The sequence below is a fragment of the Brachyistius frenatus genome, unplaced genomic scaffold (genome assembly GCF_029030835.1).
Source record: "Brachyistius frenatus isolate BFR_SWC_R1_liver_20210118 unplaced genomic scaffold, ASM2903083v1 Contig_32, whole genome shotgun sequence".
Taxonomy (NCBI): domain Eukaryota; kingdom Metazoa; phylum Chordata; class Actinopteri; family Embiotocidae; genus Brachyistius; species Brachyistius frenatus.
The window spans coordinates 3451417-3478781 of NW_027210631.1; the positions used below are offsets into that span (position 1 = coordinate 3451417).

General features: G+C 46.9%; 2 protein-coding genes across 3 annotated transcripts in view; both read left to right on the forward strand.

Moving 5' to 3' along the window:
- The window catches only part of arid2 (AT-rich interactive domain 2), a 37187-nt gene extending 28607 nt beyond the window's left edge, over positions 1–8580 (forward strand). The window contains exons 16-22 of the mRNA XM_069700158.1: positions 390–2785; positions 4814–4956; positions 5040–5178; positions 5751–5836; positions 6005–6128; positions 6628–6719; positions 6904–8580. Coding sequence (XP_069556259.1) covers positions 390–2785; positions 4814–4956; positions 5040–5178; positions 5751–5836; positions 6005–6128; positions 6628–6719; positions 6904–7015 — 3092 coding nt within the window. The 3' untranslated portion in view covers positions 7016–8580. The remainder of the gene's footprint in view (positions 1–389; positions 2786–4813; positions 4957–5039; positions 5179–5750; positions 5837–6004; positions 6129–6627; positions 6720–6903) is intronic.
- A 3657-nt stretch (positions 8581–12237) lies between these two features.
- scaf11 (SR-related CTD-associated factor 11) lies at positions 12238–27172 on the forward strand. Of its 2 annotated transcripts, none has more exons than XM_069700159.1 (15): positions 12238–12412; positions 15430–15476; positions 15673–15818; positions 16531–16614; positions 16939–17018; positions 17150–17229; positions 17311–17348; positions 17446–17516; positions 18999–19124; positions 19680–19780; positions 21241–23610; positions 24154–24479; positions 24621–24794; positions 24897–25016; positions 25745–27172. In XM_069700159.1, the coding sequence occupies exons 2-15, from the start codon at positions 15458–15460 to the stop codon at positions 25838–25840; spliced, it is 3831 nt and encodes a 1276-aa protein (XP_069556260.1). In that variant the 5' UTR covers positions 12238–12412; positions 15430–15457; the 3' UTR covers positions 25841–27172. The 2 variants fall into 2 exon arrangements, with proteins under 2 accessions (XP_069556260.1, XP_069556261.1); XM_069700160.1 differs by having other exon boundaries at positions 16537–16614.
- Positions 27173–27365: the final 193 nt, after the last annotated feature.

Sequence of the window (27365 nt, forward strand, 5' to 3'; positions counted from 1 at the left end):
TGGTGCAAACTAGGAGCCACAAATTCAAACCTGGAGAAGGAAGCAAAAGGCAGGCCAAAGAACCAATCCCATCACATGGCCCAGGGACGTCACATCTGCTGTAAGAGTGTATCCCATTGTAGTCCTGGTTATCGACCTCTACTGTTACTGTTAAAATCCCATTGATAAATACAGTCCATGCCTTCATGCCAGGCAGCAGCTTTTATTGTTTGATGCATGTGATCACCAGTGTTGCTCCAGTCTGCTGCTGGAAAAAAGCCCCTCTAATGATGTGCATAGAGACAACGTGTCAAAGGATTTAAAAACGTCTTTGTACTCAAGTAACAGTGGAACTGAAGTCGCATCTTGTTCCTAAACTCTTCTTCCTTTGTATGTTAATGTGTTTCCAGGCTTACCTTCCGGGCATCCGAGTCTCGGACCCCAGTTCGTCCGGGCCCTGGGTCCCAGCCTCACCACCGGTGTGGTCGCCCCATCCATGGCTTCTTTGGCAAGCCACTCAACCGTTTCCCGTCACCCGGTGCTCCCGCAGGTGCCTCCACAGTTACCACCAAATCCTCTGGCAGCAGCGCAGCAGCAGGTCCGACCTGGTCTGGTGGTCCAGATTCCGACGTCGTTGCCGGCCACCCAAAACCACAGCCCTCTGAACCCCGCCACTCCACCGGCGGCTCAGCATCAGCAGCAGCTCTCCCCCATGCTCCCCACGGGGGCGCCTGTCACGCTATTTCAACAGGTACCGCAGGGCCACATCCTCACCGCCCGGGTGCAAGGTGTGTGCCCTCCAATCACCCAGCACCCTCAGACGCCTCCTCTGTCTGGGCCTCAGGGCGGAGCTCCCCAGGCAGAGCCTCAGTGTGTCGCCGCGGCATCTGCAACCTCCTCTTCTGTACAGGTGGGGGGTGGTCAGGCACTGAGTATCGCGGGGGTGCCCAACTCCCAGGGCTCACGGGTCACGTTTCAGAATATCGCCCCCAAGCCAGCACCAAACCAGTCAGGTGGACCAGCAGCCACGATAGCTTCTCCCAACCAGCAGCAGGCGCAGAGCGTAGTAATAGTCAGTCCCAACCCGCAGCAGAACCCAGCCTACGCCCCCGCCATACACCAGATAGTTCTTGCCAACCCCTCCACCATTTCCGGTGCCCAGACTATCCAGATAGCAGGGCAGCCCGGAGCTGCTTCCAGTCCCTGCCCTCCTCCTGCCTCTCACTCCAACACCCAGGTCCAGCCCAATCAAACTGTCAGCCATGCACTGTCCATGAAACGGCATCCACAGCAGCACCAACAACAGCCACCTCTCCAAATGATCTCCCAACCTCCTCCCTCTCAGCCTACCTCCACTGAGTCCAGCTTGATCAAACAGCTACTGCTTCCAAAGCGAGGGCCGTCGACACCAGGAGGAAAGCTCATCCTACCTGCTCCACAGGTGCCGCCTCCCAACAACACGATAGCCCCCAGTCCGCAGGTCATCTATCAGGCCGGCTACAGCACCCAGAATCCTTCTTCTCAGCCTCAGCAGCTCAATGTCCAGCTGGTTCCCAGCCAGCTCCCCGCTGCAGGAGCTCCAGCCCTCCAGACGGTCCAGCTCCTGCAAGGCCAGCTCATTTCCACGAGTAGTCCGGGTGGAGCGACCATCATTCAGGGCCCCACAGCAGCTGGACAGGTCACGTTCACCGTGGTCCCCAACACTGGCTTCACCACCTCCCCCGCTGCCGTCGCTGCTGTCAGCCAGGGCGCTGTGGCTCCGGGCGTCCCCCCTCCTCCTTTCTCTACTGGAACAGTGCCCCACCATGCCCCAGCAGCTCCACCACCACCACCACCACTGCCAGCTCCCCTCAGAGGAGACAAAATCATTTGTCAAAAGGAGGAGGAGGCCAAGGACGCCACAGGGCTGCATATCCATGAGAGGAAGATCGAGGTGATGGAGAACTCCTCCTTGGCAGACGGAGACTCCTCCAACGGCAAAACCAGGAATGGCGACGTTGCGGAAGGTGCCAAGCTGCTAAATGGTCGGAAGTGCATGGAGTCTAATCTACCTCCATACCACTCAGGGAACAGCCAGGGAGCACTCAACGGCCCGGCTACGGAGAGTCACCCTGCCAATGGGAAGCAGGCCCTCTCCCCGGGCCCGAACACGCCTGTTGAGGGCAACCCCGACCCGAAAAAGACTCTGGTCAACGGGGTGTGTGACTTTGACCGGGGTGACAGTGGTGGCAACTTTAACAAAAACATTCCAAATCACATTGCTTCCAAACAGTACTTGGGGAACGGGGAGGTCGGCCCCTCTGACAGGAGTCACGGCTCTGAACCTCCTCTCCCGAGTCCTCCTCCACCCCAGCAGGATACTGCCAAAGCCCAGCAGGCCGAGCGCCTGGCCAACGGACCCCAGCCAGTAGGCAACAGGCCTCCCTCGGAATTAACCAATGGACCTTTGGGGCCGGGCCTCTCTTCGCCTGTGCTAAGACAGCAACTGCTCCCCAACTCCCCTCTCCCCTCCACCATCACTGTTACCTCCCAGAGTCCCGCCGCCTTTCCTGCGAACGGAGTGGCCCCCGAGGCTCGAGGCCTCAAGAGGCCGGCCGAGAACGAGGACCGCAGTTCGCCGTCCTCGGGGATCCCCAACAAAGTGGGAGTGCGGATCATCACCATCAGCGACCCCAACAACGCGGGCAGCAGTGCCACGATGGTGGCGGTGCCAGCAGGAACAGACCCAAGCACAGTAGCCAAAGTAGCAATAGAGAACGCCACTCAGCAGAGGAACTGCTCGCCCACACAGGCAGCTGGCACAACGGTGAGTCACTGGAGGGTTCGTCTCGCTGCACGCCACATTTACCCACACTGTCTTCTTGTAGCGTGGCTCGGTGTCAGGTCTGTCTCACACACACACATACACACACTCTCTCTCTCTCTTGGTAAATACTGGAGTATTTGCATCACCAAGTCATGTGACAACAAGGTTTCTTTAATTGACCTCTTAGTCTTTCGGTTAGATAATTTGGCAGCTTCATTTTGTATATTAAAAAGCGTTTATTTACATCTACTAATTTGAGGTTCATTATCAGAACACATTATATTTCATTACATTCTATCAGACATGTTTGCACATCTTTTCCTCCAAAAACTTGACTGCGATGACTGCATCGTGAGTTAAACTGCACACTCTGCCACCATCGGGACACCATATCCAGACCGCTGTTCTAAACCAGACATTTGCAAGTGAATTTATTCATGTAGAAGCTGTATTTTGTGGTCTTGGTCTGTGGTTGAGATTCTGGATTTGACTCCGGATTTGTTCATTAAGGGAGCAGAAGCAGCTCTTTGCGGTCTCCATTCAAGGCGTCCAACTGTCCCCAGCAGCCACCTGGGTGTCTGATGTCTTCAGCTGTAGGACAGAATGAAATCATGTCTGCAGCCGACAGACTACAGCTGTTATAGCTGCATAGACTGTTGCTGTTTAATGACAGAAGTTGCATGAAGAAATGTAATTTTATTTTTGAAACACCACGAGAGACCTTTTAATGAGCGTTATAGTCAGAGCTTCACACCGAAGCTTCTGTCCGACGTGCGGCCCGTGTTCGTGTCCTCGTGTCCCTGCTGGGAGGACTCGATCCAAACATTGCTCCACACTGCCACCGGTGGGCCGAAAACTTCACAGGGAATTTTTTTTTTTTTTTACAGTGTTTTATTGTGAGTTATGTAACTGAATTGAAGTTGCATATTTTGTACTACATGTGCGACGCGTTGTTGACGGGCCGCAGACTGATGTCTGACTAACGAGGATTACAGATGCGCTGCAGTCGCTTCAAATTTCTGCATGTGCAGGAGATGGACGGAAAAAGAGGTTGATGTTTATCGTTAGTTTTAATGTATTGAAGCAACGAGTGTTCGGCTGTCGTGTCGGGTTATATGAGGTTAAGTGAAGAATGACTGACTCGTGCTCTGTGGAAAGAATCAATCTGCTGACATCCGGGTGACATGAATAAAGCACCAGGGTGTGAAGTTCTGTTCTTGGCGTTCTTCATCCAGTATGTCTGTTAGAAGAGACTCAATGTAAAGCTTCTCCTATCTGCAAGCTTTTCTGTGATTTTTTTTGTTTTGTTTTTTTACCTGTTTCATAAGTTTCCAATTCAGTCTTCTACATCTACAAAAAAGATATGATTCTGACAGTAAAAGCTTTTTTTTTTTTTTTTTTAGTAAAAACTAGTTTCTAGATCTCGACAGATACTGGAATTTTGGAGCCGACACTGATATTGGGAGTAAAGAATTCCCAAATCTATATATTGCAGATATTTTTATATATATATTTTACACACTGGCATCAGTGCACTGAAACTGTAAACATGGCGGGGAATTTATTATGAATCACTATTTAAAACACTAATTTAACCCGTGTATCTTTTTCTGTATTATGTGCTGTACAAAAAAAGTTCTCATATCTACCAACATATATGCCGAGATCGATATATCCTTAATAGGACAATATTATAATCTAGTGCTTTCTAAAGTGAGTGTTTGGAGGTTAAGAAGGTGAGGCCAGTTAAGACCATGTGGCCCTCACTGATACCCGCCTCCTACATCAAAACAGCTGAGAGAACAACTTCTGCCAACAGACAGGCCGCGGTTACATCTCAGCCAACAAGCCCCACTCCAACGAAGGCTCCCTCCCTCGTTATAAAAATATATCGTAGAAGTAGTGATGTAATATGTGTAAGTAAGACCTGACTCTTTGTATTGAATTGAAGGGTCATCGCTTAGTGTCTCCATCTGTTTAATGTTCACATGAAGTCCTAACTTTTGTAAAATGCGGTTTCCTCCACAGCCCACTGTTACCCCGTCCCCGCCCCCCGCCCCACAGGGGAACCGCAGCCCCCACCTCCCAGCACAGCAGACCTCCGCAGCACCGCCGGAGCAGAGCAGGAAAGCAGGGCAGAACTTCAAGTGTCTGTGGCAGTCCTGCAAACGGTACGGTCTCCTACGGCCTTCACCTCACGATGCGCTGCTGTTTGTAAAGCTTCTGCTGATTTATCCCCGTTTCCCTCCTGCAGGTGGTTCGAAACACCATCTCAGGTGTTTTACCACGCAGCAACGCAACACGGTGGAAAAGATGTGTACGGAGGTCACTGTCAATGGGAGGGATGTGAACCTTTTCCCCGGCAAAGACTGTCCTGCATCACGCATCTACAGGTAGAAAAACGCCCCTTTGTTTACAACCCAAAGTACAAGATCTCTTTTTTAGGCTCTTTGTTTTTGTTGTTTACTTTTTGACTGTACAAATTCTAATGTCGCAACTACAACCTGACGGATGCTGGACTTTTGGGGCCGATATCGATATTGGGGAACAAAAACTCCTATTTCCGATATCAATATCGGGCATTATTCTCTTTATACAATATATATTAATGTGGTGATCAAACACTTTTGAACCATATGACAAAAATATGTAAAGGAAGGCAGGATATTTTACAGTTTATTGTCCACACTGATCATCAGGACACTAAAAAAAGTCAAGTTCACTGTGAATTATGAATAACAGAAGAACACGTCGAACAATTCTTATCGCAAGCATCTTTTTCTGCATTATGTTAAAAAAAAATTAAAAATAAAAAGTTTCATATCATCCACATATTCGGTGATACAGATATCTCCGAAAGGCCAATATTGGCTGATTAAATCATCCAGACAATATATCATTCAGGCTCGAGTATCAACAACCAAATACTGTGTAGTCTGAAGTGTTTCTGTTCTGTGTTTTTCAGGATAAGCACTGTTCTCGAGAGGCTCTGCTGGCTGGACTCAAACTAGAGGAGCAGCAGGCACAAAGTCCCACTCAGTCTTCTTCCCAGTACGTTCACACTTCTCTCTTCATCTGGATGTGATTCACGTGTTGAACTAAAACTTCAAATATTAAGTATTGATATATGATGTAGATTGTTTTAAAAACCACGTCTCCAGCAAACATTTCACCGCCGACGGCGTTTGACATGATATTAATGCGTGATGTGTTGTAAAGGACTCCGCCGGCGGCAGGCGGCACTCCGGCACCGAGAGCACCGAAAGCAATCGTCAATCATCCGAGCGCGGCTCTCATGGCCCTTCGCAGAGGCTCTCGAAACCTGGTCTTCAGGGACTTCACTGTGAGTAGCAACAAGGCTGACCATTACCACACACACACACACACACACACACACACACACACACACACACACACACACACACACACACACACACACACTTTTGTATGACTTATTAGCTCCTGGTCAGCTGAGGTGAACATAAACTGCTTTAAAGCATTTAAATCCCAGTTTCCGTCACCTCGTGGTTCACACACAGGTCAGGAAACACTGGAGAGAAGAATTAGGTCTTTTCCGGGTCGATGTTAGGTTAGAAAAAAAAAAAAGAAAAAAAAAGATGCTTCTATAATTGACAATTAGGCTGAACATCCTAGGATGTTAGTGATTCTGCTTATTATAGCCTTCGCTGCTGCACCGTGCTACGTTTAACTACGAGCGTAAGAAGTCTCCTAAAAACATTTCAAGCTGGAAAAATAACAATTAGATAGTGCCGCTCTTTATCTGCAACACCTGCCCAACTATTTGTGAAACCATGACTATATCTAAATGTTTCCTTTCCTAGGATGAGAAAGAGGGACCAGTGACCAAACACATACGACTAACTGCTGCCTTAACGTTAAAGAACATCGCCAAGCACTCGGACTGCGGTCGCATGTAAGTATCCTGCCGGATTGAAGGAATTTTAAGAAGCTTCAATGATCCGAAATTTGTTTCCAAAATGAGATAAGTTTGTGTCTAACTTGTTTTGATCCCCGCCGGGTGTTTGAATAGAGATTTAATTGTTTGAGGGACTTTGAACTTAAGGTTTGTGTGTTTTTTTTCTTGCCTTTTCTCTCAGGTTGGTAAAGAGGCATGAGACGCACCTCTCTGTGCTCGCGTTAAGTAACATGGAGGTTTCCACCACGCTCGCCAAATGCCTTTATGAACTGACACGCGCTCTCCAGGCTTAACGCCAAAAGGACAACCTCTAAAAACCCCCACCCACCCACCTACATCACCCCCGTCCCTCTCCGGAGACGAGAGGAGCAGTAGCGGGTCCGCAGGGAGGCGAGGGGGGGGGTCCAGCAGAGGGCGGGAACCGAAAACAAAGATCCTCCATCTGCCGCGCCTGCCACCCCCCCTCCCCAGCCTCCCTCTCATCCCTCGCCTACTTCCTCGCCAACCTGTGTTCAAAACCCCCACCCTCCTCCATCAACACACACAGGAAAAATAAAAAAAATAAACTGCCATGGGGTCTTCCACCAGCTGCCCACCAGGGGGAGCTCTTTAAGACTGCTTCCCCGAGGGACTCCACGACGAAACCCCGAACACGAGCACATTTTTCTTTTCTGTTTCTTTGGGTTATTTTTCCTTTTCTCTCGGTCCCATGAACTGACGTGTGCGTTGCCGTGAGTGGCGGTGGGCGGGGAGGGGGCGGGGTTTCCTGAAGGCGTCCCACAGGATTGGGTGGAGGAGGACTCAGCTGGCAACTGGCGCAGAGAATTTTTTTTTTGTTTGTTTGTTTGTTTTCTTTAGAAACTTGGTAGCTTGGTTTTCTTACTTGAGTCAATATATTTTCACTTATTTATTATTGAAATGAATACCATTACAATTAATGAAAAAGAATCTTGTAAATATGTTGTGAATATATATAAAGAAGATCCTCTTTCATGCCGATGCAGCCACTGGAGAACTTGCTCTGTGGAGTAATAGAAGCATTACTTTGGCAGGATTGAATAAAGTAGTATGTTTCTCTTTTCGTTCGTTTTGTTTTTTTTGTGCTTTTTTTATGATCCCTGGTCACTTGTATCTAATGTGATTCTATACTCAGCAGTGGATGAATGTACTTAAAAACCTGTAAATAATTCTGCAAAGGTACTGATGCTGTAAAGCTTAGGGAGGGGGAAAAACAGTTTTTTGTGGAACTGTGACATTTTTTGTATTATAATACCTTGTAGAACTCATTTTGCTGGCTGAAAGAGTATGGAATAATATATCTCATGTCATTTTGTAGAAGAAAAAAAAATATTGAAGGTATTCTCTTCCCTTCCTCTTCCCTCGCACACCCTCCCCTCAACACGCACACACACAAGTAACATATATCCACTGTAAGCGTTTTGTCATTGTACGGGCACAGTGCGCGTACCAAAATTTTTTTGTATTTGTAAATTAGTTTAAATACATGGAGTTTTTATACAGGTTTTCTCCTGTGTTCTTTGCTTTACGTGCAGGTATGATATTTTCTTCACTACTTTTTTCTATCTTAATATAGTGTGGAGTTTTATTGTACTATTTTTTCATTCTTAATACCATGCCACATTCCGGCTCACGTCCTCAGACTGTCCTCTACCGTGTGTTGTGTAACATTTTAAGACTGCCTGTCGTATTAGCATCTGACCGGGGAGACCCAACCATCCTCATTTCTGCGGTGTCAGTAGGATGTGTGACTATACATAGACCTAACAGTCTGTTAGAGATTGGCTTTATTTACTTTGGTGACTGTTTATAGTTTTTAAATAAAACACTGAACATTTTGCTTTGGGTTTACTCTCGTTTCTTGCTTCTTCTCCCCCAAATGTTTTCCTACTTTGCCGTCTTTTATTTTTATGTTTTTTCTAACTGTCATTGAAATACATGGAAAGTTGTGCATTGGGCCAAACTAATGTGACAAAATAGAAATGATCATTTCACTGAAAAATGTGATGTTGTGATTGAGAAGTGCACGAAACCTAGTTGTCAAGCAAACAACTCTCCACTTGGCTAAAAGTAAATGATACAGTGAAAACTGAAAATAAGGAGTTCCTTAGCTAAAAGTTATGGATATCGCCGAGTGGATTAATCAATACATTTGTTTAGTTTTTAAAAATAAGTATTGTTGAAGCTTAAAGTCGTGGATAGTTGGTAAAAATAATGAAGTAGATTGTTAAAAGTAGTGAAGTAGATGTTCAAATAGAAGATACTGATTACGGTTAGTTTAGAGTAATTGATAAACCGTTTAGGTTTGAATAGATTTCTTAAAGAGGTTTAGTGGATAAGAAGGTAATGTATAGGCAGCTGCAAGTTATTGATTAGTTGAGAGTTTTAGCTTTAAGTCAGATAAACGGTTAATTGCTCAGTGGACAGATGCTGTCCTTAAAGTTATTGAGGAAGAAAAGCTAAAAGCTGATGATAAATAGTTGAAAGTAATTCATAAATGATTAAAAGATTTAGAAAGAGCTTAATGGATACAAAGTTTATATAAATAGCTCAAAGTTGCTGATAAGCAGTTAAAATAATTAAACATTAGTGGACAAATGCTGATTTTTATTGATAAAAGGTGAAAATACGGCCAAGAGTTGATGAGGAATAGTTGAAATAATTCAAGTTCAGGATAAATGGTTGAATTGTTAATGAAAAGTAGTGGATAACTCAATGGTAAGCTAACAAATACTGATGTTTGAAATATGTTTGAACGAAAAGATAATGTTCAAAAGTTATTAATGGTGAACAATTCTTAGTGGAAGCTGAACGTAGCCGGTAAATGATTAAAGCTCAAAGTATAAATGCTTGAAAATAAACGAGAAGATATTTATTGCTAAACCAGCTCAGCTTGATCTGTATAACAACATACAGGTTGCACAATTCAACAGGTAATTGAGAAGCTGGTAAGACAAATACAAACAATAAAATTAAAAAAATTAAAAATTGGGGCCATAAACGAGAAGGGTAAAATTGTGATGAGAAAATCATCTTTGAGAAAATGAGTAATAGTCACGTGAAATATAAAAGATAAATAGAACTTGAACGTGTGAAACATCCTCCAAACTGAGCTCCTCATCATATCAATATCCACTTTTATAAGATTTATATAGATTTACACAGCACCTCTAATACGTTGAACGATGTTTTACACACGAGGTGTGACTGCAAATCATCCGACGGCTCAACGCAGCTCCGCCTGTTCAAACCAGACGTCTGACCAGATGCCAAAGTTTCTAATGTTCACCAGAGTTTTCGTGCTCGGTCGTCGGGACTTCAAACAGCCCTCGTGTCTGATTAAACCCCGCGAGCTCGTCCTTTTGTTCTGTTTAACCACTGGACACTTTCCTTTGGCTCCTTGCTTTCCACATAATTAAATTGTTAATGACTTCGCTGAGCGCTCCACTTCCCACAGCTCTCAAAACATCTTTTGTCCATAATCTCACACGACAGGAAACTTTCTCTATTCATCAAACCTCTGTGTTGCATCATGCCGCCGCTCAGATCCCTAATCTGAGCCCTAACATTAGTTTTCCTAATCTGAGCCCTAATATTAGTTTTCCTAATCTGAGCCCTAATATTAGTTTTCCTAATCTGAGTTTTCCTAATCTGAGCCCTAATATTAGTTTTCCTAATCTGAGCCCTAATATTAGTTTTCCTAATCTGAGCCCTAATATTAGTTTTCCTAATCTGAGCCCTAATATTAGTTTTCCTAATCTGAGCCCTAATATTAGTTTTCCTAATCTGAGCATTAACTACTTCTGTCTTCACAGGCATCTTATTTTAAATACAGCACATGGCTGGTGCCTGATTCAACACCCCTCGTCTTAGAAAATAACACTAAATAATCGATAACATTCAGATATCTTTGAGTCCTTTTTCAGATTTAGACTAATAATAGTAGCGCAGGCGTCATTTACACGGAAGTGAGCAAAATGGTATTCAGCCACTATTAATCTTATTATTTACACCGCTGCTTTGTCAATATGTCTTTTGGGAAAAAGACAATATGACAAACTTTTAAAATATTTCTAATAACATTTGGTTATTTTTACAAAGTGCGTGTCGTCAAGAAGTTTCTGTTTTCTGTCTGTTTGCCAGCTGGATGGAAAAAATGACCGGCCGAAGTGAAATTTGGTGGAAAGTTGAAGCATCACATCTGGGAGTGGATACAAGTCATGAGGCAGATCCAATGCATTTTTTTTTTTACTTCCATTAAGGCATTTGACAACATCATCACAATTGTAAATATAACCAGACATATCAAATGTACATGTTACTATTTTAAAATAATAATCAACTACAGCGGTAGGAAGTGCTCGAGGCTACCAGATGGTTGGTGCTGGATTGGATCAGCCAGAGGGACACACGCGCTAAAGTGCTTTGATAGGATGTTTAATTGTCGGCGCTAGAAGTTGTAATCATCCACTTATTAACAAACTTGATCTTACTTTTGCCTCTGTTGGCACAGAGCTTATCATCACGAGCATTCATTTCTTTTATTATTTCCTGTCCTTTTGCTCCGTTTTGGTTCCCACCAGCTCCTCAATGAAGCATCTGTCTGGCTGCTTTGTTCAAAACTTTGTTCACTGTTATTTCTTTGTTCACAAGCGAGCTACTAACTGACTGAACTGCTGATTCTCTGTCAGGACGGTGTGAGTTGTGAGACTAATAGTAGTTGTGAGACTAGCAGTAGAGCTGGTGATAACTCTCTGTGGGTACATCTCTATGAGACAATTTTCACATTATAATATCAAATATACTGCCTTTGTTTTACTGACAGAATAAAACATATATTTATAGCACATTTATACTGAAGCGATAGCTTTTTGCTTTGTTATTGGACCATTGTAATCACACTAATACTGAAAATGAGACATAGGTCTAACATTCATTCGCTAATGGTCAAAATAAAATAAAAAACACATTTTGTTTTAAATATATTACCATGTTCAAGTTGATGTTTATTTATATTGGAAAAAAATAAATCCGAATTAATAGTTGTTACTGCAACGAGTAAAAATACGTTTACACTACGTTGTTAGCCATTTATGATGTTGCAGTTCGTCCCTGTGACCACTGGAGGGCAGTGAACATCTGATGAGCCTCACTGTCCTCTGTACTATCAGTAGGCTCACACTGGCTAATTTATTAATGGACACAAAGATGGTCCACATCAGGTAAAACTAATAAAATGAGCACACCGACTGATGGTTCGTGCAGACTACTGTGTCCTTTAATTAAATGCATAATGTCTGAAATAAATATATGTATTCCTATATTATCTCCGTCTGAAGTGTCTTTGATAGTCACGTCCACACGATTTAAATAAGCAAATAGTTTGCTGGAAGCAGTTTGGTGTTGTTTCGCACCTGTTGCTGTTATTCCCCTGCTGGTTAAAAACCCCTCCGCGCTGTAACGCCCGGCGGCGCCGACAGGGGGCGCCGACGGCCTCAAACTCGCAGGCAAGACCGCGAGACATGTGGCTTGAGACTTTCTGAAAGCTGCGCTCCGTTTATTTGTCAATAACAATTTCCGAGCGGTGCGACTTGTCAGCATTTCGCAGCGGGAGTTTGGACGCCGAAAGCCGTTTCCGAGGTGCAGAAACCAGCGGCAAGCTGCGGTGAAAGGTGAGTGACGCCGCTGCTGGGTAACCGGAGCTAGCTGCTAGCAGGCTAAAAGCGACGTTAGCAGGTGCTGTTGTTCAAAGCCGCCTGTTAGCTTCGAGCTACAAAAATAAAAAAACAAAAACAAACAACAACAACCCTCTCGCTGCTACCGAGCTAGCTCACTCGTGACCTTCAGTGTGGTCGTCGTGGCCGCCGCGTCCTGGCTTCGTGTTTTTAAGGGTGTTTTTGTTTTAGCGGCCGTGTTGTCACCGTCGTGTCGGCGCTGCTCGAGCTCATGTTTGTGTCTCCGGGACAGGCCGTGAGGACACGGAGCCTCCGCCGGGGTCGGGCTCCCGGCTCCGGGCTCCGGGCTCCGGGCTCTCGGCTCCGGGCTCCGGGCTACCGGCTCTCGGCTCCGGGCTCCGGGCTCTCGGCTCCGGGTTCTCGGCTCCCGGCTCCGGGCTCTCGGCTCCCGGCTCTGGGCTCCGGGCTCCGGGTTCTCGGCTCCTCGGCTCTCGGCTCCGCCGCTGTTTCACCACATCGACGCTGTTTAATACAAAGTGGAAGAAGGTGTTTTTTTTTTAATCCGGAGCCGCGACCGAGGCTCCCCGTTAACCGGATGAAACGCGTCCGTCCGGTGGTGTCGGAGCTGACAGCCGGAGCACCGGGATCAAACCCCGGGTTGATCCAGGTGTTTATAAATGTGTGAAACTCGGACCGAGACTTGATCACAGGTCGTTTCACTTTGACAGATCTCCAGATGTTCTTGATTTAAAGTGGTGATCAAACATCTGGAGGCTTCGACTCGTCCTGAGGTGTGATGGCCTGCTGCCTGATGTTTAACGCACACATCTGGATTCAGGGATGAAACGTGAAAACCACAAAGATGATTCAGACTTCACCTGATCAGAAAACCTGTCCAGAGCTGCCTGTGTTGGTTTCAGGCCTCTGTTGTCAAATTAAATGAGTCACGGCAGGAAAGACATATTTCACTTTCACCTCCTGAGTTTATTACAAGAAGTTCAAAATCAGCGTTGCAACAAACGAGGATTTACAAGACTGATGCTGTTTCATACGTGTTCATTCATTCAAAACTTTATGACAGACTCGGGGTCCAGAAGAAAGACATCAGTAGAATAATATTTAAATATGTATGAGGTGTACCAGCCTCTCCAAGCTGCATTTTCCGTAGCAGCAAATAATAATATGTAATGAAAATGTCCCATCATCAGCCCAACCAATAAATCAGATTTATTTGATGATGTTCATCATCAATAAATACTAAGACGATGCACAACCGTCCCTGTCGGTCTCCAACAATAACATTTGACCAGCTCACCCTGCAGGTTCAGAAACGCGGTCACGGTTACTTAGTTTGGCTGCTGACGCCGCAAAGGTTTCAACATTCAAGACTCGAGGAAGTCAATTGACTCGATGAACAACTACCTGCATGTCGTTGCTCGTATGAGGCCGGTATTTTAGAAGTTGAAGTGGAAACCTGCAAAAATAACTGGAAACAAGTCCGAGACCGTCACATCAGTGCGTGCTATTTATATTCCCGTTTGTCTGGTGTGTCCTCTGGAAGGATCCCGTAGTAACACAAAGCACAAGTATGTGAACGATCACGCTCGCAGAGCAGCCGGCCGTCTGCGCAGCAACAACAAAAAATACGTTTAAAAAGCAGATCTACCTGCAGCCCAAACAATATTTAATAAACTGTAAATTGTCCCACTCGGTGCAAATATTTGTCACACCTCCATAACGTTCACATTTTCTTATTTAACTTGAGTTTACCTTTCTGATGTGATGTTATTGTGTTTGTAAAACTCAAAGTCGGCGTCATCACCCGGCACCATTCGGGATGTTCGGTTCAGACAGCGACCCGAGCACTTCGTTTCAGAGTTTATGTTGATCAACGAGCATCTGTTGAATTTATTATATCTATCAAAACAAGTGACTGAACTGTTATTTGAACAAAAGGTAGAGAACCTCAGTGTCACACACACACACACACACACACACACACACACACACACACACACACACACACACACACACACATAACTAAAACAAGTAAATAAACCTGTGAACACATGCGGATCAAAATGAGACGTCTTTGCTTCATTTGATTTTAAAGCAAAGTCAGTCAGAAATGTGTTTCCTGTTTTTTAAATGCTTGAAGAGTCGAGCGACTGAAGTTTGTAATTCTCAACACGAACCGTCGGTCTCGACCCGATCACGTCGAGTTCAAGTTCAGATGACGTCGTTCTTCCAGCTGCTTCGAGAGGGTCGGTCTCTGCTCCGCGGTGGATAAATGAACTGTACGCGGGCTCCGTCACAACTGTGGATCTGATGCGTGTCGGAAGTTCCAGATGAAGTAAACAAACCAAAAAGAACGTCCAACTAAACCCAGAGGAGGCTTTGGTGAAACAAGTGTCGGGTAGATGGTCTGTTTTTATTCAGTAAGTCTCTCGTCCGTCCAGTTCTTGTGCAGCATCGCGACAGGACTGTTGAAGATGAGCCGTTGTTTGGAAGCAGCTTGTCTGTAACTTCAGCTCTGCTGCTGGTCTGAGCTCCTCGTCCGTCTCTTCGGGGCGACGCTGTGAAACGAACTGGTTTCAGCCTCTCACCTGTCGTCTCGTTCTGTTGAGCATCACTCGGAGGAAGTTGTTGTTTCTCTGGTTTTAGAGTTACTTCAGACACATTTCTGAACTTTTTCTTCTTTTTTTTTTGTCTGAATTGAACCTCGCGTGTACAAAACTAAAGGCCGCCTCTCTCCGTGTGAAGCTGTGTGCAAACCGAGAGCACCGACACGCACCGTCTCAGGGCTTTGAAACGTACATCCGTCGTTCCTCGCCAGACTTGTTGTCTGCACTTGATTTGTTTGTTTCTTACGTTCGGTCGTAGCCGTGGAAGTTTAGAAGAGTGGACATGCAAATTGTTTGGGTTGGAGTCACTGGTAGGAAGTGATCGACCGATCTGAGCAGAGATAATGACGCAAACGGCGTTTCATTTGTGTCGCCTTCTCTGTGTTGTAGCGGTGATCAGGACAGCCGGGGGCCGGACATGACTGGAGCTGGAAGTGGTGAGATCCTCACACGCATTCAGAGACATCTTGCATGACCACAACGCACTTTTTGTAACACTGAAAATCCTTCTGCTCACACTGATTAGAAACTATCAAGGTGAGTGATAAATACTCCTAACGTGTGTGTGTGTGTGTGTGTGTGTGTGTGTGTGTGTGTGTGTGTGTGTGTGTGTGTGTGTTCCTGTTTGTTCAGGCGGCCAGGGCCCGCCTGATGGGACAGATGCCGAGGAGGCGGAGAGATGTCCTATCTGCCTGGGCGTCCTGGCTGGAGGCGAGCTCGCCATGCCCGACAGCTGCTGCCACGTCTTCTGCCTCAGATGCCTCGTCACGTGGGCAGAGGTGACGCGCCGCGCTGCTTCGTTATTAGCGAATGTTTATCTGAACGGGTGTGATAGGTTTTTGCAACTTTTGTTACGTGCGGGTTGAATTTCTAGCGACGGATTCGCTCGCGTGTTGCATCTTTCAACCAATTCCAGGATTCGGTGGATGGAGTTGACTTTTTATGGCCGTTACTGCTCTGCGTATCGTGCCTCGACTCACCTTCGAGGGGAAGAGCCTGCGAACCATAAAGACGTCCTTTGTATTAGGCTGCACATACACTAAAACAAATGCTGCACAAGGCAGTCTTCAAAGACGCAGAATTTAACTGCACAATATCTGCCGGCGTGGACAACAAGGTCAGCGATGCCTGTAATTTAATATACATGTTAAATTACCCACTGATTAAGATCATGATGGCGATCAGGGGAGGACACGTCATCACTGACCCAATGAGGCGTCCAACCAGAGTGTCTGCGTCATTCGTTTCCATCCATCCAGACTGAACTGCAGTCCTGGACTTTTCAAAGTAAAACGGGGTCAGCATAGTTTTCAAAAGTTGCCGTTTTAGGCGTTAAAAAAAAAAAATGCTGCGTCGGCGCTCTGTGTAAACGCAGCCGAAGTTCTGTTGTTTGTTTGTTTGTTTGTTTGTTTTTTTTCAATGAAAGTGTATTAATGTGGATAGAGTGTTCGTGTATTAATTATGCTTTTATTTGTTTGCTTTACTTTGAAGTTGCAGATCGCTCCTTCCTGCCCGGTGGACAGGAGACCTTTCAGTAATGTTTACAGATGGGACGGGAATCTGAGCTGCGTGCAGGTCGGTCTGGTTCCTGACGCTGGTTTCTCTGTCAAAGTTGAGCCCATTTGCTGCTGTTACCCCCCCCCCTCCAATATATTCCTGTCTGCATTGTGTTTGTCATCTGTTTTTATGGATAGAAACTCTTTGCATGAAGTCAATCACATTTCATTTGAAACTATATTTGCTAGTTAGAGCTCCAGCTTCCAGTCAGAGTTTGTTAAGCTGACAGTTGACAGCTGTCACACAACGAGCACACACAACCTCCACGAACCTTTGTGTCCCGCAAAATATTGTAAATGTTTTCACTAAAACTAAATGAGCTTCTGTCCTTGTTGTTTTAAGGTTCCTGTGAGGAGGCGCCCGACTCCAGCCGAAGCTGAGAGTTGCTGCTGTAGAAACCCTGAACAAAAAATCTGTTGCAAGTGAGTGGCAGCCATTTTGTTCCCTCCATGAGATCGTGGTGTACGGAAACAGAAGAAAATCAATGAACAGTGTTCATAAAATCAACCTGAGAGCAAATGAGGTGTTGATTTTTTCTTTTTTGTCTCTTTAGAAACAAGCCTGCAAGAAGAACGAGGCGGCAAAAGGTGGAGAGGGCGGCGGACACCAAAACAAAAGCACTCGCGAGGAAATGTGAGTAAAAGCCTCTCGTCTTCCAGAAATGTGCCCGACCTCCTCGTGTCAGCACGACCTGACTGTGAACGTCTCTTCCAGGTAACGACGAGGACCCTTTCTCGCTGAGCAGGAAAAAGGTCAGATTTCTCTTTTTTTTGGTCCTTTTTCACCGTTTCAGTTTTGGCCTTTTATGTTAATCTGACATCTCTTTGGTGTTTGATGTTTTTATTGCAGGTGCGAGGAACAGAGTGCTGCAACTGGTCAGCGCCTCCCTGCGTCTCACTAACGACAACAACACAGGAAGTGTAAGTCCCACGGTCCTCAAACGGCAGTTTACACGGCATCAAAATAGAAATGCAGTAAAACAAATATTGGCGTGATGATTATGTGACCATCACCTCTCGCTAGTTGTGTGGCTATTTTACATCACCACCTGTGTTACGTGTGATTTTGTGACCGCCTGTACGTGCGCCATGATTTCACCACGGACCTGAAACTTGAGCCGAGAGCGCGCGTCAAAAGTTTGCGTCAAATCTTTGGGGAGCTGGAAGAAGTCAGAGGGAGTCAAATCCGGTGAGTAGGTGTTCGTTAGGAGGGGCGACTGTGTCGTTGCCGGTGAGAAACTCGGCGCGTGTGCGTCGGCGTGTTGGAGAACCAAAGTGCCATCGCGCCACAGCTCAGGTCATTCACTCGGACTGTTTTCCCTCAGAACATCCCGGCAGAGCTCGGCGTCGACACCGAGGGAGGAATCTACGGTTCACCGCCCCATGAATGGCAAAGGAAACCCACCTGGTGGCGCTCCTGACTCGAGGCGCTCGGTTTAGTCCTGGTCGGCCCCTCTGAAACGGGAATGGCGTTCAAAACACCTCAGATCTTCTGAAGCATTTGAATGTCCTCTGTTACTGATTCCTGAGTTTGACTCCAAATGTGCTGTCGGTTGCTCTGTGCTCAAGTCCGCGGTGAAAACGCAACACTGCTCACAAAAACACGTGGAACAAAGGTGCTGATGTTAATCAAATGACGGAACTGGAAATACTCGATCACGAAGGTTGTTACTTCCCTCTGCTCCGGTCACATCACTGTGCTTTGCTCCGGTCGCACACAACAGGAAAGAGTCTCTGAACTTTTTCATTGCTACTCATTTATGTTTTTCACTGTTTGGGTTTGGACTATAAAAAAAAGCCGAAATACATCATCTGGATGACTTCGGCTGTGTGAAAATACAAACTCACACACAGTTCTGTTTACGTGCCTGCAGCTGCCTGTTTTGTCGCTGCTTTTAGTCTAAATATCATTATAATGTCTCGATGAACTTGGTTCATAAATGTGCTTATTCCAAGAAGCAGTTACGTCACATAACTGACAGACACGATGTTACTGAATCTGAGGAGTTTCTGAGTAACGGCTGTGAAAGAGGTCAAGTGGCAAAATCCACTTGTGAGCTGCAGCGTGTGATTCAACACGCTGCAGCTCACTGAATAAGACTTTGCACTAAAACAGCAGTTAGTTCACTCGTCTGTTTCTGCATCTGGAACATTTTAATGTACTTTTTATTTGGTGACAAATCCTGCAAATATCTCATATTTCTCTTTTTGAAGCGTTCATTTTTGTTTTGGTTGCGTTTTCATTTTGAACTATAATCTCATTTTACATTGAAATTAACAGCAAACATGAACATAGTTTAGCATAAGCAGAGTCAGAAGAAGCAGCGATGTATCATTTGTACAGACTACAAGTTCACAGCTGAGAGTTTTTCCTAATGAACTCACGTTACCATCGTCCTGCAGTGCAGATCCTGTTTGGCTGGCAGAGGACATCCTGTATGACTCTGGATTCAAGCAGTGCAAACCGCAGGTGCAACATTGTCCTTGGCTCTCTCCTGCTGCTCCCATCCCCGCGGACGGCACCTCCAGGTAATGAATTTCCAGCCGACCACCGCCGTGACTTTGTTCGGCCAACTTGATATCATCTTCAGGTCGATGCTCCCCTGCCAGTCTGACACGCACTTCCTATTAAAACCCAGGTGACATCATCTGGATCATCAGTTGGGAAGAAGAGCCTGATGACTATTTATTTATGTATTTTTTTTTCGTATCAGTTCTTGTTTCGCGTTCTTAAGTGATTTCATAGAGGAGCACAAACAAGTCTGTTTGCTGAGCTTAAAACACAGGAGCTTTAATTCTTTGGTTTAGATCCCCGACACAGACTGAGGGAGAGCCTCCTTTGTGAGTGGCAGTTTCCACATCACTGTGATTTTAAGTTCTTCTACACATGTTCAATATATTTAGCCGACGGTAATCAGCATCCGTCCACACAGGCCTCGGCTGCACAGTATGATGCCACTTAAGTTGCAACTAATGTAATTATAATTATAAAGTGATATTAATAACACTAATGGAAAACGAGTGGATGAATGAGTGGCGTCACTGATTCGGTCTCTGAGCTGACGGCTGTTGTTGGTTTTACAGGCCGAGTTTTCATGGAACCAGTTTGAACCACAGCCCGTTTCCTTTTGGACTCATCTCATCTCCCTTCACCTCCAGCTCAACGTTTGGATCGAGCCATTTTGGTGAGTCACATCTGACACAGTTGACTTTCTACTACAATGATAATGGGAGAGCTTAAGATTGGCACAATTCTTAATTTTGTAATGTAGTATGTACATAACTAGTTTCATTTTTGCATTTGCCTACCATTTAAAATGTTTTATAGTTGATCAAAACAAAAACAAAACAAAAAAAAAAAGACTACAATGATTTCTTTTCCACTTTTTAAATTCTTAAAGGTTCCTCATACACACTGCTGAAGCGTGCAGAGATCGTGTTTTTTATATTTGTTTATTGTAAAATTAGATTGTCATTACACTGTGATGGAATATGTAGATGTTTTATTAACCAATCAACATCCAAGTTGTTTAAAATAGGAAATGGGTACTTTTTACACAGCAGCAGAAGACAAGCAACATTCACTGTATCTGTAACTTTTAAATAACAAGTGTGGCCACAGGTTATTTTTTACAAACTACTTGATCCAAATACTCCAAATTCAGGATCAAAGCTTTTAAGTTGGTCTTCTTAAATTGTTGATACAGTATGAATGACAGTGGGAGGTTACAACTACTCGGACTGTTGTGAATGCTTCAACCAAAGACATGAGATCCAAAGTGCCAAATAGTGGAACTCGATTCCATTATTTTATTTCACAGTAGACGACAGAGAGCATTTTTCTCACAAACATCTCTACAGAAATGAAAAAAGCCCTCGATACATTATCCTGAGAGTAGACTTGGATAATGTGGGCGAAACGTTAGTGCTCGCAGGCTAAAAGTTGGAGCAGCTGATTTTAAAGCAACACTCACAACTACTGCCTTTCAAAACATATCTGAACCATTTCGAGTTTGTTTCTTCCCACAAAAACGACTTTAACGCAACGTTATCATCATCTTTTAATACAAGACAGATGGGGAGTAAAAAAAAACCTTCAACCGTTACTTTACATACCGATCGGGCATTTTTCCTTCGAATAAACCAGCCACATACTTTCATAGTGTTGTATCAGCTGATTAAATGGATACCAGCTGTTTGAAAGTGTTGTAGTTATGTCAGCCTTTAAAAAAAAACACACTATCAGTCGACCTCTGGCTGAAATTCCTTCATCTGCATGCACGATGCACCCCAACTCTCCCCCTTCACATTTCCTGTCCATCCCTTTGAAGAGAGACTCTAATGAGGGCAAACAAAATTCATGTTTAAAAAATGCCATTTGTCGCTATTCATAAACGATAATGTCGGCGACAAAACACAGATTACATTATGAAAGGCTTTAATTTAGTGGACTGGATCCTTTAAACAAGGACCAGATTCACACACATACCCATCAGCAGGATTGGCTCTAATGTTACAAACACAATGTTACATTTCTGACTTGGCGATGGCCTTTTGCGTCCACCGTGTGTGGGAGCTTCGCAACATGTGTTGAGATTTCCAAGAAACCACAGATGGTATTCACAGCCGTCTGTTTATTTCCTAGTGTTTCAGGGTGTCGTCTGCGCCATCACGTGTCCCAAAGGAGGCGAGAAGAGAGGCGGCCGAGCTTCAACCTCCAAAGCTCCCACCAAAGAGGAGTCTCGACCGTCCAGACGATCTGGACGCAACAGTAAAACCCAGGAAGAGACTCCTGCATCCGACCCTTCATCACCACCGCAGTCCAGCTTGTCAGACTCCGACTCGTCTGCCAGCCAGTCCACCAAGCTGGGCAAGACTTCTCAGGTGCCGGCCAAGAGGAAGGGGAAACAGGTAACAAACCGTAAGGCCAGCGGGAAACGGAAAGCCACGGCAAGAAAAAAACCTGCTCCTGAAGTGGTGAACAGCCCCGCAGCGAGCGAGGAGGAGGAAGACGGGGATGGAAGTGACGACAAGGAGAAGGAGGAGGAAGAGGAAGAGGATAAAACTAAAGAGGAGCCGGATGTGAACAACTCGGAGCCGCAGCAGTCCGATGCTGAAGGTAGCCTCAATGAAGACCAGGAAGGTTTCAACTCGGCCGACGAGCAAGGAGGTGCAGGATCTTTGATGAATGACGAAGGGCAGAAGAGCGATGAGACTCAGGAACAATCCAATGAACAAGAAGTGAAAGCTGAGGAAAGCGACAACGACCTCTCCTGTCCCTCGGAGTCGGCTCCGAACAGTCCCGTCTCCTGCTCCGAGAGCGTCCACAGCAAAAGAGAGGAAGAGGAACCAGCCAGCCCAGTTTCCTCTGACGAAAAGGATTCTGAGAAAGGGACTTCGCCGTCCCAGTCGGACTCTCAGAACACGGCGCCGGAAGACCAGATGTCTCCGCGGTGTGCCGAGCAGGCTGAGGAGGACGATAACATGGAGATTTGTGCAGAGTCAGAAGAAGCCAACCATGAAGAATCTTCGAAGGACGTGGCGGTGGAATCGTGCGAGGACTCGGCACCGCCGGGTTCCCCCTGCGATGCAGTGTCAGAGGAACACGTCGCCGACCCTGAAGCTAAAGCTTCCGAGGACACCGATGCAACAATAATCCAATCAGAAGAGCCGGCAGGGACGGACAGCTCCGGGGAAGCAGCCAATGACGTCAGCCAATACCAGGATGACACAAATGTTGTCTCCATGGATTGCGGTTCACCGATGAGCGACCTCGGGAACAATCCCATTTTAGAACTTCCCAGTGAGAGTTCGTCCCCAGCTGCCGCAGAACCTCCCGCTCCGGCCTCTGACAGCCAAGTCTCCAAAGGTGAGAGCGCCAAGGACCCGCCGGAGAGAGAACGGAGCCAAGAGAGGAAGAATGGCAAGCAGCGGCGCTCTCGCTTCCACTCCCCGACCTCCACCTGGTCCCCAAAGAGGGAATCCAAGCGAGAATCATCCCGACGATCTCGATCAAGGTCCAGAGAACGTGACGGGAGTCCACCCTCAAACCGCTCCTCAAGAGCTCGTAGCAGAGACAGGGACAGGGACAGGGACCGGGATGGAGACAGGGACAGGGACCGGGATGGAGACAGGGACAGAGACCGGGATGGAGACAGGGACAGGGACCGGGACCGGGATGGAGACAGAGACAGAGACAGGGACCGGGATGGAGACAGAGACAGGGACCGGGATGGAGACAGAGAGTATTCCAGGAGGGACCGTAGTCGTGAGAGGAGGAGGAGGAGATCCAGGAGTCGCTCTAGATCCCGGTCCAGGTCTCGGTCTAGATCTCGATCCAGAACAAGGTCCTACAGGCGAGGGGCCAGTCCTGAACGGCCAGCGTCCAGAGAGCAGTCTCCCCAGAGGAAGGAGCGTAGGGGCGGCTGGAGATCCGGGACCAGCGCCGGGTCTGGTGGCGGGTCAGGGGGCGGTTCTGGTGGTGAGGGGCGGAGGTATCACGGAAGCACCGGCCGCTCTGAAAACGGTTTGCCGACAGAAAGTTCCCCGGAGCGCCAGGGCTGGTCGGAAAATCCAGACTGGGTTACGGAAAAGACTCGGGGAGATGCCGAGAGCAGGAACCGGGACGTCAGCTTCGGCGGCGGCTCTCGCTGGGGGGGAGAGTCACGGGGACGCGGCCGGGGAACCGGGCGGGGCGGCGGCGGCAACCGGAGCTTCTACAACCAACAGGAAGAAACGTCCGACAGCCGCTGGCAGCCCAGAAACAACTTCTCAGGTACAGGCAACAATTCAGGGAACGACGCGTACAGCCGCTTCAACGAGAACCGAGGCGGCGGTCGGAGGAAAGACTCGGAGCAGGGCGACTCCATGCTCGACCGGTCAGGCTGGTCCTCTGCCTCCAGCTGGGCTGTCAGGAGGACGCTACCCGCAGACGTTCAGGACTATTACTCCAAGAGGGAGAGAGGAGGACCCGGCAGCTGGAACCGACAAGAGGAGGAGCAGCAGTCAGCAGCAGGTCAAACTCCTTTACTTTCTCCCTACAGCTGGAAAACACTGTTATCAGCGCTGCAATAACACTTCTGTTACTACCACAAGAAATGTAAAAGATATAATCATACATGCTTCAGTTTCATTTCCCTCTGGGAGGCGAGCAGCAGTCGTGCTGTTTGGGATTAATGTTCTCTTTGAGGCGAGGAGAGGAAGATAGTTTTAGTTTCACTGTGAACAGAAAGCGAAGCAGAAATTACCCCGAGGCCTCCGAGCTGTTTTACATTAAGAGGAAATGATTTCTTTTGAAGTAAATTTATTCCCACAAAAACCTCACGATTGTTTTGCTCCTTCAGCATCTACTTGTGAAAGGCTCCTTATTTATTTCGACCATTTGTTGTTTACCATTAACGCCTCCCGTGAGGTATCTTCTGCTCACGTTCATCATTTCTGAACGTATTTTAACGTCGTCGTACCAGTTTCAATAGACGCTGTAAATCAACTCTAGAATTGGTTTCGGTTCTCGCCGAGCGAAGCTGACTCCGCGTCCTTCGTTCCTTTTGTTCTCCAGATCCCCCTAAAAGCGACGCCCCCCCCCAGGCGGCGGTGCCGGGCAACGCTCCGGGGCCGGTGATGAACGTGGTTCCTCCTCAGCTGAATGTTCTCCACCACCACTACCCGATGCCGGGCCCGCGAGGAGCCCTGCCGGTCAGCCTGCAGCCCGCGGCGCCGTACGCCATGCCCCCTCAGGTCCCCATGCACCTCCACCCTGCCGTGCCACTGCTTCAGGTGCCCGCCGTCGGCGCTCAGGGCCTCCCGCCCCCTCCCCCGCCACCTCCGCCCATGCAGCAAGGCAGCCAGACAGCAGCGGCTCAGCCCGACGGCCACGCGACACAGGTAACGGTAACGGGGACGTAGACGGGACTACGGCTGAGAAACCGGCTCCACATCCTGAATGTGCAGGAATCCCGATTCCAAGTAGGGACACTAAAATACAGAATCCTGTAATCCTCACTGTCCTTCCCTGCTTTGCTCCAGATGGTAAACACCATGATGGGTTACGGGAAACCCGCCCTGCTTCCCACCCCAACCAAAGCTGGCATCGCAGCACTGACCCAGGGCCAGCTGACCTTCAGCCAGGTTCTACCATCTTCTACAACTCAGCCCGGCTACCACAAGAAGGCTCAAGCTGACAGCTCCAAAAAAGAAAAGGTAACATGCGGCCGCTCGTCTCGTCATCGCCGCGTCTTTTCAGGTGTCGAGTTTCTCCGTCCGGTTTTCCTGAAGCAATCTGATGTCCCGTTTCTGCTCTAGAAACAACAGATCCAAGAGAAAGCTGTAAATGAAGTGAAGACAGCCATCAAACCGTATTACCAAAAGAAGGAAATCACAAAGGAGGAATACAAGGAGATCGTCCGCAAGGCGGTCGAGAAGGTAAACGTTCACTTTGAGAGTTTCAGACACGTGTTGACTGCTTGATTATTGACCTGTGGATGCAGCATCAGTGCTTTGCTCTCAAATCTGATGATCTGCTATCTTTACCTGCACAGGTTGCATTGCACCTCTTTTTTTTTTTTTTTTTTTAAAGGAGCTGCTGAACTTTCTGACAGCTGAAGTAGTGATTGAATATTTCCTGTTTGCTCGGTGGTATTTAATTTCACAGAGCCACGTTTTACCCGACGGATCTCCACAGCCTGGTAGCAACATGTTCTTCTTCTCCTTATGTTGCTTAATTGTTGTTGACAGACAGCGTTTAGGTACTTTACTGCCACCTTCTGGGGGAGGCAACACATGACTACCAACTACAGTTAAAAACAAGAAGATAACCAGAGACGCTATTCAATTATTTGAATGACTTTTCCAAAATCTTCACTCATCCTTAGTAAGCAGCAGCTCTGATGCTGTGTGTCTGCTCCGGTTGTGTTCAGCCCAAATACACAACCACCGTACTGACAGACACACTCAAAACATTAAGATCAACTTTTGGTTATGTCCGTCTACGCCGGCAGATTGATTGAAATAGTTTTGTCTCACTTTATCAATAGACCGTCTGAAACCACGTTTTCTTCAAATGTATCACGTTGATCCTCAAACTGTATTCCTTATTGGCAGCGAAGATGATCTGTGAGTCTGACGGCGTGCGTTTGACCTTTCCTCCTCAGATATGTCACAGCAAGAGTGGCGAGGTGAACTCCAGTAAGGTGGCCAACCTGGTGAAGGCCTACGTGGACAAATACAAACACGCCCGCAAGAAATGAACCGGCGACGCCCTCACAGACCCGTTCTGCTGCTCAAGTGCAATTTCCTCTCGCTGGAATTTGGCCTCCAAGCTGAAAGATGTCGGAGAGCCAGCGTTTTCTTTTTTGATATTTCTGCCTTTTATTGAATGAAGATTTTTTTCTATAGATTTTCATATTTTGTTAGAAAAAGAATGACCCAATCAGAAAATTGTAATGCAAGAGCCCTTTATTTTGCATAGATCACGTGACTTGGGAACTACTGTAAAGACCGCTTGGGAGCGTGGGGAGGGGGAAGGGGGGTGGGGAGGGGGACGGGACACGGGCCAGACGGGCCAGTCGGGCCAGTCGGTACTGAATACGTCAGCCCGTGTTGAGAGACTCTCCCAGGGTGCCGGCTGGTACAATGAATTTCTCTTCTGTGGCATCCAGATCGCATTGCTTATTAATTGAATATGGTCAATGTTCTTTTTCTAAATATGATATAATATTTCAGATGAAAGCCTCGTTTAAAGACAAAACAGTGCATTGCCTTTATCGATCTCTGTGGCCCGGTGACGGGCTGAAATCTGCTGGGTGTGATTGTAATCAGGGCCCTGATTGGATGACCAGGAAGTGGGATGACCAATCAGCAGTGAGTGTATAATGTAAGGCGCAGGTCCCGGGGAGGGGTAGTTCAGGTGAAATCGACCCCCCCCTCCCCCGCCCCCCCGCCCTCCCCTGCCTGAATGTGTAATAAATGTCAATGCGTGAACATGAACTGTGCAAAGTATCCAGAGAGTAGTGAAATAAATTAGCTGCTTCCTCATGTGCTCCGTGTGTTTGTTAGAGGCGTCGTATGCGGGAAGGAAACACTTTTTTATTTGTCCCCACCTCAAACAACACGCCGGCGACGTGTCCACGCCGGCGACGTGTCCACGCCGTGCTCGTTCAGATTCTACAACGCGTATCCTGAGCACAGTTACCGGGCCGTCACGGCTGAGCATTTCTGTTTTTGAGCTGCGGCGAAAGCCCTCGTCCAGATTTATCTTGTCCTCGCGTGTCTCCAATGAGCGCTTGTGATTGGACCTCGCAACACAAACGAACACAAAGGCGAAGACGGGGGCGTCGAAGCAGCCGACATTTAACACAAGGAGGCCCGGTTTCTAACTCCGGCCTCATTTTCATGCGCGGTTTATTAGAAATTCACGAGATGTTCGACGTTTGCAAATGTCTGCGCGATTTGAGTGTAATTCACAACCTTATGGCAGCAGGTTTGAGCGGGTCGGGTGCTGCGCTGCGGTGGATAGATGAACTGTACAAGCTGTGGGTTTGATTGTGCGTCACAAATGACAGCTGAAGTAAAAAAAAAAATCCTAAAGGAGGCTTTGATGAAACAAGCATCAGGTCGACAACCTGCGTTTTTATTCACCAAACAGCTGCTTTAGAGTTCAGTTCTTTCTCTGGTTCAGCTGAGCTCGGCAAAATGACGCAGGATATTTTTTTCTGCTTCTCTCTGGATCACCCTGAACCCTGAACGCATGCTGACGGCAGGTCTGACTCGGAC